The sequence below is a fragment of the Tachypleus tridentatus genome, chromosome 13 (genome assembly GCF_004210375.1).
Source record: "Tachypleus tridentatus isolate NWPU-2018 chromosome 13, ASM421037v1, whole genome shotgun sequence".
Lineage (NCBI taxonomy): Eukaryota > Metazoa > Arthropoda > Merostomata > Xiphosura > Limulidae > Tachypleus > Tachypleus tridentatus.
In genome coordinates, this window is record NC_134837.1 from 55,970,061 (window position 1) to 55,987,218 (window position 17,158).

Genomic DNA, 17,158 nt, shown 5'->3' on the forward strand with positions numbered 1-17,158 from the left:
CTCTGAGTTCTGCCATCTTCTCAGGTCTATCTTTTTCAGTCCCAAGATGTAAAATGATTATTCGTTCATGCCCTCAGTCTCTAGAACCTATATCTACAGACCTCCTCCTAATAAAGAAAAATGGCATGGTCATAAACTAAAGGATCCTCCATGTAAATAAAAATAACCACATTGATACAGTGATACTGTCAAGGTGACAGCATAGACATCAAAACCAAAAAGACACATAGATCAAGTTCACAGCTAGCATCTCTTCTACTACCAGTTCAAAAATCATATGGGACAAGATTTGGAAGGTTAGTGGGAAATGTACTTCCCTTTACATCTTACTCTCCAATGGACAGGATGTTGCTAGTGTCCAGAGCATTCAGTGAAGATGAGAAAGCCCACTTGTAGAGAAAAATATATATGTAAAAACATCTGGTTTGGGTTGAGATAGCTAAGCACACCCTCTACATTCCTACACTCAGTTACACAACCCTCTTCAAACATGTGGTCAGCTATTGGTCATTTACCTCTTTCCTTCTTTGTGAACCTGACGATGACCGAAGAAGGTCGAAATGTTGTTCGCTCCTTTACATAAAAAATTTTCTCAACACAAACCAGCCGTTTTTACAAATATATTTGTCCAGAGCATTACCTATACTCTATGTGGGAGTTTTTCTCTTGCATCTGGCACTTCTGTTTCTTATCCCCATTTCTTGGCTGTCAAGTCTCGGGCAGATCAATCACCCCTTAACATTGGTGGAACTCAAGCTTGCTCTTCATCAGTCTCGCAGTTGATCTTCAATATGAAATGCTGTGCCATCTTTCTTCTGCCTCTCTTGCTATTCTACTGGTTATTTTTAACCATATCTGGCAAGAAAATGACATCCCTGATGCTTGGTGCCAGGGTATTGTCCTATGGTTCACTTAATTTGAATTTAAACATTGATTAAGGAAGCCTTAACCATTGTCCTATGGTTCACTTAATTTGAATTTAAACATTGATTAAGGAAGCCTTCCTCAAGAAAGAACATCTTGTTTCAGTGTTCTTTGACTTTGAAAAGGCTTATGATACTACATAGAGTCCAAAAATTTTGCAGATCTTCGACTCCTATGAGTGGTGTAGCCATTTACCCATTTTTATCTGGAACTTTTAACCAGACAGGTGATTCCAAGTTCATGTGGGTTCAACACTTTCCCATTCTTTTCCACAGGAACTTGGAGTCCTTGGGCTGTATTGTGTGTGTCACACTTTTCAGTATCAAGATTAATGCTATCGCTACACAACTTCCTCCTACTGTTGTAAGTAGGCTTTATGTCAACGATTTCTACATCTCACATCAGTTATCAAACATAAGGCTTATTGAGTGACAGCTTCAGATTGCCCTCAAGCACTTGTTGAAGTGGATCATAGTAAACAGTTTAACCTTTTCTTTCTATAAAACCCTTTGCATTTCTGTGTCCTCTTTTTCCATCTCTTGGGGTGTGGATTGATGTTCTATTTTCAGGATATATCACACCTTTATTTGCTCCAAACTGGACCATGGGTTTCTGGTCTATGTTTCTGCTAGAACCTCGGCATTGAAGCTGCTGGACCCCATTCACCATGTGGAGTTTTGACTTTGCACTTCTCCAATATAGAGTTTATAAACTTAGTCCCATGTACCCCCTCTTTGCCTCTGCCATTTGCAGCTTTCTTTGCAGTGTGCTATTAAACTTCAGCCCTTACCACAGCTTCCCACCTCTGGTTGTATCTTCCTTTATCTGTGGACTGTACTTTATCAAAATAGACTGTTAGCCATTCTTCCCTTTGGCTATTATACCCAGGGGTAGCTGGCTGAATTGGGTGTGTCGTTAAATCACATTGTTATCTCCACTGATCAGCCCATCCCACCATGGCTTATTATCATCCGCAAATGTGACCTTTCTTTTAGTCGTCTGAAGAGGACAGATACTCTTGATTGAAAGTACCATCTTTTTTTGCCAAACATTCTTCCATTCCTGTTTATACTGATGGTTCAAAATCAGGTGCTTCTGTGGGATCTGCCATGGTTTATGTAGCTCAGTGGTTGCTCATGGGATCTCCTCTACAGTTTCTCTATTCACTTATGAGTTGTATGCCATTTTTCTTTCTCTGGATCATGTAGAAGCTATGTAGTACACAGATTGTCCTATTTACATTAACTCTCTGCTAGCCCTGGAATTGCTTAGCATTAGTTCTTACCATGTTCTTGTTGATGTTCAACAACAAATGGCCCATTTTTCTCTATCTTCTGTTTCAGTTTTTATGGATACCTGGCTACGTCAGTATTTGTGGAAACAAAGCTCACTGATATTATGGCTAAGTTCATCTGTTCTAGTACCATTACAACTGTGCCTATCCTGTATATGACTATGGTCTTATATTGAAGGTTCAGCTTTGGCAGTCAACTTGGAGTGAACATTGTAACAAGCTTTTTCAGATCAAACCTGTTCTTTGGTTGTTTTCTTTCCAGAAGGATTGGAAGGAGGAAGTTGTCCTAGCTAGAGTATGCATTAGTCACAGTTTTTTTAACTCATTTTCTTTTATCTAGGTCTGATTCATCAATGTGTGGTCTGTGTGATACTCAAGTCACGATATGCCACATTTTACTGTTGTGCCATTGTTAAAACAGTGAGTAACAGCACTGTTTTAGACACGTCTTTTTATAGGTTAATCCCTGTTGTTAGACAGTGTTATTGGCAGTGGTGGCACTGTGTTTTGGCCTTTTCAATTAATTTAAATGTTTTATATAAATTTTTGACATTTTTTTAACTTGATTTATTTTTACATTTTGCATAATAATTTTACTTTTTTACCATTTGTTTACAACAGATAGCCTAGTTGCATTATGCCAATAAACACCAAACAACATTGTTATGAGTTTAAAATTTTAATATAAAGTTTATGTTCAAGTTATTACTCTGAAATATATGACTGCTGTTAAACCTATATTGTTTTAATTAAGTTTAAATGTTTTCTGCCAGCTGGTGAGTATTTCAGCTTGTAATACAAATCTCCATCTATTACTGTCTGTGCTACAGATATAAAAATGTTACCATCATTAGCAAAAAAAACAAACTTGAGGAATAAATTAATATAAAAAATTACAAAATAAAGTGCAGCAACAAAAGGGTCATCCAGTGACCTTTATGATGACAAAGATATTCTGAGATGGCATGAAATTTTTTTTGTTCATTGTATTAATAGCAGTTAAAATTAAGGCATATACGTGAAAAAAGTTTCTTTAATAAATAGTCCAGATTTCCCTGTTATATCCACAGTACTGTTTCATTTTGTCTCATTGTGTTTAGGTACATTTCAACCACTCCTGAACTTATAAATTAAATATTTTGGTATTTCATTAAGTGCTGTATGAAAATGTTCTTTCTTAACAATTACTTTGAATACTAAAAACTATATTTGGCATTTTAGTAAATTATGAAGAATTTCTTGTGTGAGCATTTTTTTATTTTTCTTCATTAGAAGATTTTCTCCCCCTCAGAAATAATATTGTCATGTATAGTATCATAAGCTACATTAAATTATTTTATATCATTGCCAAACAGGCTACAAGTAAAATGCTTTACAGGTACACAGTGGCACTCTCTCTAAACAAAATACTTTGTTTCCATTGGTCCCATTGACCTGAAATTGGTATTGGAAAATTTCCTCTTTCTGTAATTGATGCTAACTTCTGTTTATTGATCTAGCTAGTTCTTTCAAAATGTTTTAGTTATTACATCAAAAGTCTTTCTTTAATTGCATGGCTTGAAAGAACACAAATATATAATTATTTTGTACGCTATATTATGGTAATAAATGGATGTTACCAATTCATTTGCTGTTCGTTTTGCCAAGATCATTCCATTTACCATTGGTAGTTGGTTTTCTCATTGCAAAAGCTGCTACTAGTAATTTTAAAGTAGCTTAGTCTTATGGTGGCCTTTGCTTGGCATGATTTAAAGGCTGACTGAAGTTGTTTTTGAAACACTTGTACACAACTTCTAAAAGAAAGAAAGAAATAGCTTTCATAAAGTATAATATAGTAGCATAAATACCATATGTGTAATTAAGATATTTTGATTGCAAAATTTATTTGAATAAAGAGGGAAAGCTTGTTACATTCTTAGGCCTGTCATTATATTTATTACTATTTTAAAGTAGCTGTCTTTCAAATGAAGTAGCTACAAGAACAGAAAATTCTGCAAATATACAAATTGGTTTAAATGCTGAAAACAAACTTTTCCTTATGGTAAATTGTTTCTGAAATGAATAGGTTATTACCAAAACAAAAGAGAAATACCAGTGACTTTTATAATTTGTAGAGCAAGTGTGTGTGAAACCCAGGTTGGTGTGTACATTTTAGTTATACATCCATGTCATATAGTGGTTGTAATTTTATTATAAATCATAAATGTATCAAACATATTTGGTGTTTGAGGAGCTTGTTTTCCATGTAGAAATGGGAATATATTCACACCTGAGATTTCAGTATGAAATATATTTTGAATAATAAATCCTTATACTAATCGATAAATCTAACTCCAAATTTGTTTTCCATTACATTAATTCTCTAAGGTGATTTGCTTTATGTAGTTAAAATGTTTCATTTACTCCATTTATTGCATTACTCTAGGTCTCCTTCTCCAAAAGAAAAACGTAGTTCTTGGTCACGATCTGTATCAGATAGAAGTAGACGAAAATAAAGTGTCTGTATTTTTGGTGAGCAGTTACGTGTATTGTAATGTAAATAAACTATTTTATTAGCTTTTTTGTTTTTCAAAAGTGATTTTTCTTTCCTAATAATGCTTATTCACATCTATTTGTAAAAGGGGAAGTTGTGATTTAAGAAGCATTATAATTCAGATATTTCCAAATGTCGGGAAAGTCAATTTAAATTAATTATTAAATGACAATAGTTCTATTACCTTTTGGTATCAAAAGATAAATAATTACTCTGAGATATAAAAAAATAAAAACTACTATTTAACCTTTCAGATGTTCAGAGAAGTTGATATAAAGTGCCATTAGTTCAGTACCTGGTTTTATGTAAATTGCAAGTTTCAGTTGAAGAGAGTTAATAATTTTCAAAAGGATAAAATAGTGTGATGATAGTGATTCAGTATTTGGCTGTGTTATCACTTTGCATCTTACTTAAGAACCTTGGGTCAACCATCCCCATGGCATCAGGCCATACTGATAAATTTGAAGTGAAATGATACAGAATTATATGTCACTTCTTTTTCAATTAAATGTAGTGTGATTAAATATATTGGTTGTGGGGTGTGATCACAACTCTTACATTACTATCAATTTAAGACTTCCTATTATTATTTGTTTCATAACTTTTTTCTTGTTTAAGGAGTCACTACAAGATGTTGTTTAAGATTTTAAAATAAAATTTAGGTAACTTTTTTATGCAAATAACTAAAACCATTTTTGAATCTATAAATGTAATATCAATATATCCAAGATCCCAACATAAAATAATTTTAAATTTTACTGAAACCTGTAGTTAAATGTAGCCAAGATATACAGCTTAAATTTGTAGAATTTATTTCAGTTAGTAAATAGCACACATTAGGGAAACATCAAAAGTTTCAGCATAACTATCATTACACAATGGTCATTTTAATGAAGTGCAAACTATTATACACTTCAAGACTTTGATCTGAAGAAACTGGCTTATATATTTAATGCTGTGAGGCAAATAATCCAACTTCTGAAAAAGTTAAACATCTAAGTTAGCTAAATATATTAACCTGCAGCACCACAAATAGTATTGTTCAGGTATCCTTACTTGAAACCTATGTGAAAGTGTTACAAAGAAAGTTTCCTGCCTCCCTTTTTCTTCATCTTTTGTTAGCAATGGAAAAAAGATTATAGGAATTAATCAAAATTTAGCTTCTTTCAGTATTACATGGTTTTATCTGTATTTTTCTTCTTTTATTATTATAAAGGAAAAGCCCTCATGTAGAGTTCATACATTGTTTCTAAAACAAAGTTGAAGCTATAGAAATCATTGATTCCACCACAATGTTATGACTTACAAAGTGACCTTTTATTGACAGACAACATTTTGATTATAAACAAAATGAATTATCTAAAATCAGAACCCTTTACAAAAATATGACTATTGTAATCGATCACATTATTATGTAATGGTTAGTGGGCATTATTAATTTTAATTATAGATATTTCTTGTTGCAATTTTCATCAACCCAGTTTTCAGATTGTTAGAGATGCCACCTATTTCAAATGACTGAGCATAAGGAGTGTAGATAGAGCCCTTTTAGATTTGTCATAAACAAGACAATCTGGGGAACAGGGGTTCTTTTTTTTTTTCCATCTTGTGAACAATCGCATTGATGTTTCTACGCTGCTTAGAAAATGAGAAATACCCATCGACACGAGTGCTGATTGGCTGACAAGCACTGATGATGGAACTATGGATTCCCCCCACAGACCCAGTATAGAGAAGCACTGCACTCAAACTATTGGAGATACAAATATTTTTTGTTATTTCAAACAAGCCATTTTGACTGTCTTTTATTTATTATCAAAATTTATTTTTATCTCACTAGAAATTTTCTTTTCACCTCTTTCAAGCCCTGGGGGAACAATTTATCACTTTATTGTATAGGCCTACATAATAATTTGGGAGTTGCAGCAAGTCATAATATTTGTCTGTTCGAGCATATATTTGTAATGTATACACCAAAATCTTAATGGTTGGCATCTCTGTTGTTATACTGTCGATGATAATAAGATTCACAGACCTTCCTCCAAGAATCAAATTATTATTTGTCAGAACTTGTTATTAGTAAGTGGTACTTATTTAAAGTTTAAACTGTACACAGTGAATGCAATATTGTAAACTGGTTGTTAGAAATAGGTATATTCTTACATGTGATTATGAATTCACATTTTTTTCCCAACAAACTAATGTTTAGCTTTAAAGTCTGCTTTATGTTTTGACATAGGTCAAAAATGGCCTAAAATATTATCATCAAACACATTAGAGAAATTTAGTTTTACCTTAAAACACAAGTCAACAGATGTTTTTCTTGGCACTGTTAGTAATAAAGTAATGAAATAATACATATGTGTGTACTTGAAACATAAAAACCCAAAAGATTAATATACATATTCCAAACACTTGCAATCCAATAGAAAGTTCTAAATATCACTCATGTTATTGTGCAAAAACTTGGCAATGATTTTTCTTGGATATGTATTTACTCCATTTCAAATTAACCTTTTTTTTTTTTTTTTTTTCCTAGAATGATAATCATAAAATTTGTGGGTGAAAAATGTCAAAAATATTTAATATACTTTGGAGAATTTAAAACTGAAATGTGTATGAATACCAACCTAAAGAAAAAAGGTTTAATTTAAGCTTGCAAACTGATATAACTTAAAACAGACATGAATATATACAGAAGCTTTTGAAAAACTAAGTGTAACAGACCAAATACAAAACAGCATAAAATTACATGATGATGGAGAAGTATCTGAAACTGTCATTAGTTTAAAAAAGTAATGTAAAGTAAGGTCACCAGTGTCTTTCTATTAACTTTTCTTCTCTTGTCAAGAGCTTCTTTTGACTCTGGTTGACAAATTTTTGGCAAGCATCTTCAGTTACTTGACGACAATTTCTCATATCCAGATATGAAAGACTAGAACACTGTGTAAGGGCCTCTAAGCTAGTATTGGAAATGTTTGCACAAGAGGAGACATTAAGAACTCTTAATTGGTTTGACTTGACTGCACCAAGGACAGCTATTCCCATATCTGTTACTTTATGGCAATTACTGAGATCAATGCAGGACAACAGTGAGAGGTGATGTGCCAAAAGTCTTACTGATACATCAGATATATCTGTTCCAGCTAATCGTACTTTCTGTAGCTTGTGAAGGCGGGTTTTTGATTCAGCAAAACCTGGGTGGGAATCAGGAGGACTGGAAAGTAACTCCCGAATTGAGGTATCAGTTAGTCCTTCAACCCAACTGATGTCTAAGGAAGACAATAAAGGGCAATAACAAGTATGTAAAGATGACACAGCTGCTGCTGAGCAACCATTCAGAACTAAAGCTTTTAGTCGTGATAACCTTGCTATCAGCCAGGAGAGTTGACGTTGAGATATGTTAGTCCAACTCAAGTTCAAAGAAATAGGCTGTCTTCGAACAATACCCATCAAAATATTGGCAGTTATTTTCTTGCAGCTAAAGTCCAGATGTGTCCAAAGCCTAGGATCCACCATCCAACGGTTCCAAGTTTTACAAACTAGTTGACAAGTAAACAAGTCACTTGCAGACAAGTAGTGAAACACTGGCAGCATCACTTTTTTTTTTAATGCTAGGCTGTTTAAACCATCCTTTAATGTCTTCTTTTTTTCTGTAAGATTCTCTTCAAATGGTTCTGGCTTTACTACATGTTTAGATTTTTGCAGGTTTGCCTTGTTTTTTAAAGTGGTAATTTGTGGTGAATGAGGTGGTACGTGTTTTTCTACTCGAGTCTGTTTGCTTTTGGAGAATTCACCATCTTCACTTAACCTCTTGGTTCTCCTCTGTTCTGCTTCATCATTACCTTTGAGACAAGATGTAGCTTTAAACCTCTTGGGAGCAAAATTGCTGTCTACTTTTTCAACTTTCACGTCACACTTAGTAAATTCCCTTGGGATCCATGTTGAATCGTGTTTACTACCACTGACATTAATATTAACTGAAAGAGAAGGTTTCAACTTCATTAATTTACACTGCCCAAACTCTGAATTCTTCCTCAACCCTTTCAAACTTCTCACAAGACACTTTCTAGCTGCTATTCTTGACAAAGAGCAAGGCAACTGAAGACAGAACGCTGTGGTAAGTTGTTTAGAGGACTGAAAAGATGTTTTCCTAATCAATTTACTGCCAGCTAACTTGTGGCTACTCTTAATGTTAAGAGAACATGTAGCACAGGATCTAACATGAGCTTCAGTGGCTTGCTTCTTCAGTTCTTCATATCTGTGTTTGTACTGCTCTAAAATCATGTTCTTATGTTTGGGAGGTGAAGGATGAATAATTTCTTCCTGCAAGTTAGGAAAGTAAGGAGTGGTTACTGGGATCTAGTATTTCAGTTTATGGGATTTTATTCATTTGAAAAGTTTACAACAGGTTTAAAATGAAATTAATATAATTCAACTTTTAATAAAATGCCAAAATAAATGATTTGTGCATATGCAGAATCATGCAATGTTTCAGTATTGTAAAATCACTAAGCAAAAAGAAAAAAATAAGTTTAGTTCATTACGTAAGTGATAATTTAAGGTTATGCAAGATCTAAACAAGAAAACAGCAGATTAGTGGCAACTATTATTACATCAGTTGCACATTAGACAGGCTTAAAGTAAAGAGATTGTGTATCACGTCATGTGTAGATTTTTAGGTATCATAAGTCAGCAGTCTGAAGCATTTAAAAGCAGACAGAAGAGCACTTAGCCATTACAAAATCCTTTTAATAAAAACTTGTATTACATTTCCTTATAAAAAAAGGGAGAGAGAGAGAAATATTTCATCATGGTATATGTACTTGAAAACAAAATTATAATTTACAAAACACGCACACAGTTTTTAAAGAAATGCACAGTAAAAAAAATTGATCACTCAAATCCATTAGGATACCAGACTTAAACAAGGTCACTGGTGTTTTAACTAATGCTCCAATTCTAGTCTCGAAACAAAAAAATTTTTTTCTTTCTAATAGAAATAGCTGTTTTAGTTGAGGAGAGCAATGCTTTTTTCAAAACAAGCATTCATTTTCTTTCTGTTTCTCATCATGTATAGAAACATGATATTTACAGATTAGTATATTTTTTGGAAAGTTGCAATAAAAAATAAGTAATTTAGGCAGACATGAAATACAGTTAAGGTGAATAAATTTTAATTAAAAAAAAACTTATTCATCCATTTTTCTTAAGGCTGTAATTTTGTCATTCAGTTAGCTACAGAACAAGGGATAAAGATCATAATGCCAAACATTTTAGTGTCATTCTAATAAAATGTCAAATTATTTCACTTTCACAGTTAATACATAAATATGTAAATGAAAATGCAAGCTATTTGAAAATCAAGGTCTGTGGCATCCAGTATTTACAGATTTATTAGAAGATATTGAGTTACATAAGAAAAGGTACTCACAAAGCAGTACTAAACTTTCGTGAAATTACTTGAGTTTCACTTTATAAATATACAAATTAGTATCACATTTTGGAAGCAGTTTCATGCCATGTTTATAAAGATTATATGAACTGAAGGTTAGTTTCAGAACTTAGGTATATTTACTAAGACAAAATTTTTATAAAAACGTTACATTAAGCAAACTTTTTTTTTTATATATACAACAAACTTATCACAGTATTTGTATCACAGTATAGTGCTACCATCTGGGCTATGAATATCTACCTGTAATGGCTACAAATATCCCTTGCACTAGTGGAAGTTTATGTATACCAATACATAGTGGGGAAATAAATAACAAGGTACTACAATGACTACTGATGTAGGGTTATATTTAAATGTATTATTAGGATGGCTTGTTTGACAAAGACTAATTAAAGTAGATTCAACACCCATTTACTCTTTAGTTCAAGGATGATTAAATATATCACAATGAAATATGCTGTTTTAAAACTTCAAGATGTAAAACTAGACTGTAGAAACAGTAAACAAATAAATATCCTGTGAAGTGCCAGTTATTAGTTGTTTTTTTACAAAGATATAGAAATATATCCATAATTAACACTATTATAGAAGTACTTAATGGTGCATGGCAATATAGAGAGAAAACTACAACTCTCCAGTTATGAACATTGACAAAAGGAAAACATCACTACATTTTGAAATGTTTGGAACCAAACAATAACTATAGGAAGAGAGCAATGTGACAAAAAGGGTCAATGTTTAACAATTCTATGAAATTTTAAAGTATCACATAGACTGAAACAGTTGTCATTAGTTGCTTTCCTTAAAGAAAATGCTCTACAGTTAGGAAATGGGTTGCATTACTCCTGTCTCAATCTTAAAGCTTCGCTGGTAGTAAAGTTAGAAGACGCCTGGTACATGTACGCTTACTCACCCTATCTTTATCTGTGGAAGGTATTACCTGCCGTTTCTTTAGAATATTTACTTCTTGAGTGGAAGAACCGTCTCTTTCTTCTTTATCCTGATTATTTATCCATTCTAGCTTTGCCTTAGGAACAAAATATACGTGACACATTAAATATGTTTGATACGTTTTGTTTGTTTTTATATTACTGGCACAAAGCTAAATCCCTACATTAACCTTTCATTTATTTAGTGGTTACACATAGGACTGTTTTATTAACATAGTGAAAATTTTGTTTTTAACAAAAATATTTTATCACACTAAAGATATGGTAGAATTATAATTATATGCAGTAAATAAAATGTCGAGCCTTTCTGTTTGAAAAAGGAAGAGTTAGGGTGGCATCCGATTGGGGTGTTTAAGATTGTAAAGGGAATTGAATGGGTTGATGCATCATCTTTTTTCATATTAAACTGTAAGAACAGCAGGACTGTGGAACACAAGTATAATTTTTGGAAGGGTAAGAGTCATTTTCAGTTAGTAAAAGTAATGAAATCACAACCAATTATTAACTAATCCATAGAGACTTGACATTCTGTGCATCTTGGTTGAATGGTTTTTTTTCCCACATAAAATCTTAATATCAATTCCCCATGAAAAATAAAAAAAAATTTGGAGGGTTACATGATATGGTCTAAACTTACTTCTTCCTGGGTAATTTTATTTCTGACTAAAATTACTTTTTGTACAAGATATGTGTCTTATAAAACTCCTATTTTTTCTTCCTCCCAACTCCTAGCTAATTTGCTCACTTTCATGTAAAAGTAATATTTTGTTAACAAGCTCAAAAGTGTATAGCACATCTAAATCTGCATTACTATTTATGTCAGAAATAAACATTTTGTTCAGAGTTCAAAATAGAAAAAAATAATTAGCAACTATCAAATATATAAGAAGTGTACCTTTTTTTTTGCATGATTTACATCTGTAGATCCTGAAGTATGTTTCACAGTGTCACCTATATCTTGGCAAGTTCTACTGTTTGACTTTAGGTTTTCACAGCCTGTGAGATTATGGAGTTCTGCTCCTAGTGCTGCAACTTTGACAGGTCTTGGGGTATCTGGAGGTTTCTGACGACCACTTTTTATATGTCTTGGCTAAACAAAATCAAAGCCAGACTGATAAAATCTGGGTAGCTAGCTCAATTGACCAACCTCATAATCACAAAAAATTAATTTTCCTTTTTCATGCTGGAATGACCACATAAAACACAAATGCAAATGTTTATTTAGTCTAAGTAGCACAAGTCTCATAAAATTATATATTTATTTGTTATGCCTAACAAACATTACATAAATTGCATTAATACAGTGCATGTGCACTCCTGTTACTTTATCAAAAAATATCAAAGTTTCCTGGTCTTATACTAGTGGACTAGTATTTTTTATTATAGTCACATTTAAATTAGTAAACATGTGTATATAGATTATTACTATTCAGAAATAAGTTATAAAACTTATTTTTCTTAAAATGTAGAACAATAAATAAAGGAATACAGCATAAAACTATACATCTTCTAGCTACAACCTTTGAACTTGGTTTTTGCTGGACATAGGCTGCTAAGTCTTAACATTTCACATAGAGGATATTAAAATATTTTTTGGGGGTTTATATATAACCAAAAAATCATAAATAATTAATTTGATACCACAGAATTTCATTATAATTTATAAATTTTAGTAACCAAGATCTATTTAGATTTTAAAAAATAGGAAACGTTGAGCAGACTAAAGACACAACCTACCTCCTTGAAAATTTGGACTGAAACACATACCTTTCCACAGATTAAAATGGCTGAGATAATCACTGGGAGAACATTCCAAGCTTTGGACTGATTATTCTCATCATATATTGTAGTAAAAGTATATAAGGGAATGTTTCTAAAAATGGAAAGTGGTGAACAGAGCAGGGCCAGTGTTTGTTTCAGTACTTAAGCCATATAAAAAATAAATGAGGTTCTCATTTTATATTCTAGCTTGTAAATATTGGTAATTTGAGATTTTTAAATTAAAAATTAACTTATATATAATATTAAAGTTTGAGTTATAATCCATAACTGACAAATTCATAAAATAGTAGTTCAATAAAATTTTGAATGTAAGTATAAAAAGCACCATGATGTGGCCTTTTACCTGTCATGAAAAGATTAAACAGATATTGCACAGACAAATATCAAAGCTTTAAATAATAGCATATGTTTCTAAAAATCTCAAAAACTGATTGCTTCAATCAATTTTATATAAATAGAACAAATCCAATTTCATCCATACCAAAATGAAGTCCTTACAGTACTGTTAAACAGGGTTTCTAAATTGTGTATATACTATCTTTATAATATCTTTATTGGCAATTAAAGGATGCTGCTGATTTACAAAAGGACTTAGATCATTTAGTGAGTTGATCAAATAAATGGCAAATAGGTTTTAATTATAATAAATGCAAGATAATGCATGTGGATTATTATAATTTTGTTGGGAATAACCTTAACGGGAAAAAGAAAGTGATCTTGATGTAATAGCTGATCAGTCTCTAAAGCCATCCACAACAGTGTACTGTTACTAGTGGTATGACAAATAGGATTTTAGGTTGTATCTATGGAAATATTGAAAAAAGTCTGGAGGAGTTATAATTTCATTGAACAGATTACTGGTTAAGACCACATTTAGAATAATGCATTCAATCTTGGGCTCTTTATCTTAAGAAAGACATCATTTTCTTGGAAAGGGTTACCTGAGATGGGGTGGTTGTCATATGAGGACAAGCTGAAATCTGTTAAATTATTTTCTCTTGAAAAAGGATCTGGCAGATGTGTTTAAGACTGTAAAGGGAATTGATAGGGTTGATGCATCATCTTTTTTCATATTAAACAATGAAAATTGTAGGACTATGAAACACAAGTATAAATTTTGGTATGGTAAAAGTCATTTCAGCCAAGATAGTTTATTTTTCTAACAGGATGGTTAGTCTTTGGAATGGGATGCCTTCAGATGTTGTAGAGACAGTAAATTTAAACAAGATTAAGAAAAAAGCATGGTGATAAATGTATAAATGATAAGGGCTGGCTTTATTGAAGTTAATTTAGTTTAGAGCATGGAACAGCCACGATGGACCAATAGGTCTCATGTTGTCCAAAACATTATGTTTATAAAAAGATCAACAGGCAAACCAAAACTACTTTTAATAATTTTTAGATCTTAGCACATTTTATTTTTAATGCACAGTATAAAAAATCTTTCATGTCTGGTGTTCTAAGCCATTCCAAGTTACAAGTAAAAAATTCTGTAGTATTACATAATGCATTAACCTTTTCATTACAGGTTGGGAGGAATTCACATGGCTTGTATTCAAGAAAGTATCCATAAGAGTAATTGTACTGTGATTTTTTATAATAAATGCATACAGATGAGATAGAATATTTTTTATTTGATATTCTAACTTTTAAATATCAAAACGTTGAGTTTCTAAGTTATACAAAACTACAAACTTTGTATTTTGACATCACAAACGTAATTTGAACGAATGCTGCAATCAACATACCACATTACAAGCAAAAATCAATGTTTAGTGTTTTTTTAAATACTTATTTTAAATTAAGAAATTAACTAATGTTTAATACTAAAATTACAATTATAATCTATTGTTTGATACCAAACTTAATGATGTAAATTCATAAAACAGTAGTTGAGTAAATTTTTGAATGCAGGTCAACAAATGCAACAACATGACCTATGACCTGTAACAAGAGTTAAGCAATACTTGTAACATTATTTCAATCACTGATATTATTACAATCATGCAAACACGTGTGCATGCATCTATGTTTTTACCTTCATTTGTTCAGGTTTCCCATCTCTACAACACTTTGGACATTCCCAACTGTTAGGAAGATCATCATTGAATGATCCTTCTTGAGGCAGTTCTGGAAAATGTTCATGCAGACAGGCTGGATGTACTACTTCCCAACATTGTGAGCACTCCATGAGACTTGCTGAATCTGTATCTTGTGGATCATTTACCTTTTCCCTACCATCTCTGCCACACATCATGCAACATGCTGTATGAGGTAGTACAGGCTGTTTTAAAGACAAAATGTTCAATATTTGTTTTACTATTCAATTCAAGAGTAAACTTGATTTTGATTTCTTTTTAGAACTTAGGTTTTGGTAATTTCAACTTCCCAGTGAAGAAAACTGTCATAACCAAGGAAAAGATTTTAAAAAATGATTGGAATATAAAATTATTAATGTTGCTACTAATGAAAACACCCCAACCATTACACATTTTAGTTACGTTTTTTGTTGAAGTTCAAGATTTAAGATTGTGAGTAAATAAATACCAACTCTATAATTTAACAATAAACAGGCATAATTAAGGCTTCATTTAAAATGACCTACAATGTAAAAATAATTTATCATTGCCCCATCTCTTGGAAGGAAGATCAAATGCAAAAATATTTTACACTGAAACTGATAGTGATATTACCTAAAATTGTATTCAGAGTTGCTGTACAGTTTCAAAATACACTGCATTACACCTACATAACACCTTGTTAAAACTTTGTACTGCAATTCAGTGGCACAAGAAAATAAAACAAAAAGTCTTACAGCCACGCACTGCCGACTTATACATGACTGCTTCATTCTCCCTGCTCCACCAAACTTTTTCATGTCCTTGCAGAAATGACAGTCACCACAATCTGACCGTAAACATGGTTCACACTTCTTGCAACGTGTTCGTCGCCGTCTAGTATTGTTACTGTTGCAACTGGTGATCTTCCCTCCTGACTTTCCTTTTGTCATTCTTGGTTTAGTTTTTGGTTTCTTCATTAGATATAAAACATACTAATTACCTTTTATGCCATGTTTCATACTATATACCTACAACCATACCTTAAAAGGGCTTATGTTTTCATAAGCCTTAATCTTTCAAAAGATATTTAATGAATACCTTGTTAAGCCTGTTTCTTCAGAATAATTTAATGTTAAATATTATTTCCAACTTTCATTACTATCACATACACAAAAAACTACTTTACAGTAATAATGCCAGTTATATTAAAAATAAAATCATTTGACATATAATGGCAGTTTTTTGTATTGTCCTCAGTTTTGCAACAAACAAAAATGAACAGTTGAGCCAATCAATATAAAAACAAATTTAAAAGTAGTTATAAATAATTCAAACTTTAAATGTGCTTAAATATAATCATTAAACCAACTAATAGTAAACTGAAAAAATACAATATAACTAAGCACGAATATATAAACAAACAACAATAAATAAGTTTTATACCTTTGATTCTGGCCACCACAGGACAGAGTTACCAGTGCAAGCTAACTGAGGATTGTCATTCTTGTGTTCTTGGAGTAATGTCTGAAAAGTTTTAACACAAAACTTTTATGGTAATAAAATTAATGAACATGTTTACAAAAATACCTGTAGTATATGTTTACTCACTTACTGTTAGGATAACGTAGACTTGTATTTTTCACATGTAACATGGAAATTCATACTGTAACAAATTTAGAAGTAATTATGACTATTCCTTACTTTCAAGTTACAGGAAGTGAATTTGTCACATCACTATTTAAGTAGCATAAATTTTAAAATAGTACTATTTTCTTTATCATTAAAATAACAAAGCATCAATTACTTTTGTCAGCATTGCATTCAGATATGTTCTTTACAAATAAAATAATAACTGTCTATTTTTCAATGAAAATTAACCCAAATATCGAACACTTGTACACTATTATTACACTGCAATTTATGAAACATCTTCATTACATAATAAACAATGCTAACTTTGTATTTAAAATTATGGATAAAATATTAATGTTTAAGAAATCAAGTAAAAATGGAAGGTCAACTTTAAGTTCATTTAAAGAATACCTTAACATCCTGTAGGAGAGCTTCAGGATTAGCGATCAAGTCTGGAACACATTTTTTATTAGCTGGAAGCCTCTGTAGCCAGTTAACGACAGCCTGAAATGTGATACAATTTAC

The 17,158-nt window shown here is 31.8% G+C and overlaps 2 protein-coding genes across 6 annotated transcripts in view; one reads left to right on the forward strand and one right to left on the reverse strand.

The window, feature by feature from the left end:
• The window catches only part of su(w[a]) (suppressor of white-apricot), a 54,792-nt gene extending 50,014 nt beyond the window's left edge, over window positions 1-4,778 (forward strand). Inside the window, exon 13 of the mRNA XM_076481811.1 lies at window positions 4,644-4,778. Coding sequence (XP_076337926.1) covers window positions 4,644-4,713 — 70 coding nt within the window. The 3' untranslated portion in view covers window positions 4,714-4,778. The remainder of the gene's footprint in view (window positions 1-4,643) is intronic.
• A 1,268-nt stretch (window positions 4,779-6,046) lies between these two features.
• LOC143238016 (lysine-specific demethylase 2A-like) overlaps window positions 6,047-17,158 on the reverse strand; it is a 42,320-nt gene continuing 31,208 nt past the window's right edge. For 3 of the 5 annotated variants that reach the window (XM_076477891.1, XM_076477889.1, XM_076477893.1), the window contains exons 11-17: window positions 17,045-17,137; window positions 16,445-16,525; window positions 15,757-15,972; window positions 14,980-15,225; window positions 12,055-12,249; window positions 11,123-11,236; window positions 6,047-9,077 (exon numbers count right to left, since the gene is read on the reverse strand). In XM_076477891.1, the coding sequence (XP_076334006.1) occupies window positions 7,563-9,077; window positions 11,123-11,236; window positions 12,055-12,249; window positions 14,980-15,225; window positions 15,757-15,972; window positions 16,445-16,525; window positions 17,045-17,137 (2,460 nt within the window). In that variant the 3' untranslated portion in view covers window positions 6,047-7,562. The remainder of the gene's footprint in view (window positions 9,078-11,122; window positions 11,237-12,054; window positions 12,250-14,979; window positions 15,226-15,756; window positions 15,973-16,444; window positions 16,526-17,044; window positions 17,138-17,158) is intronic. The other 2 variants (XM_076477892.1, XM_076477890.1) reach the window with 1 other exon arrangement.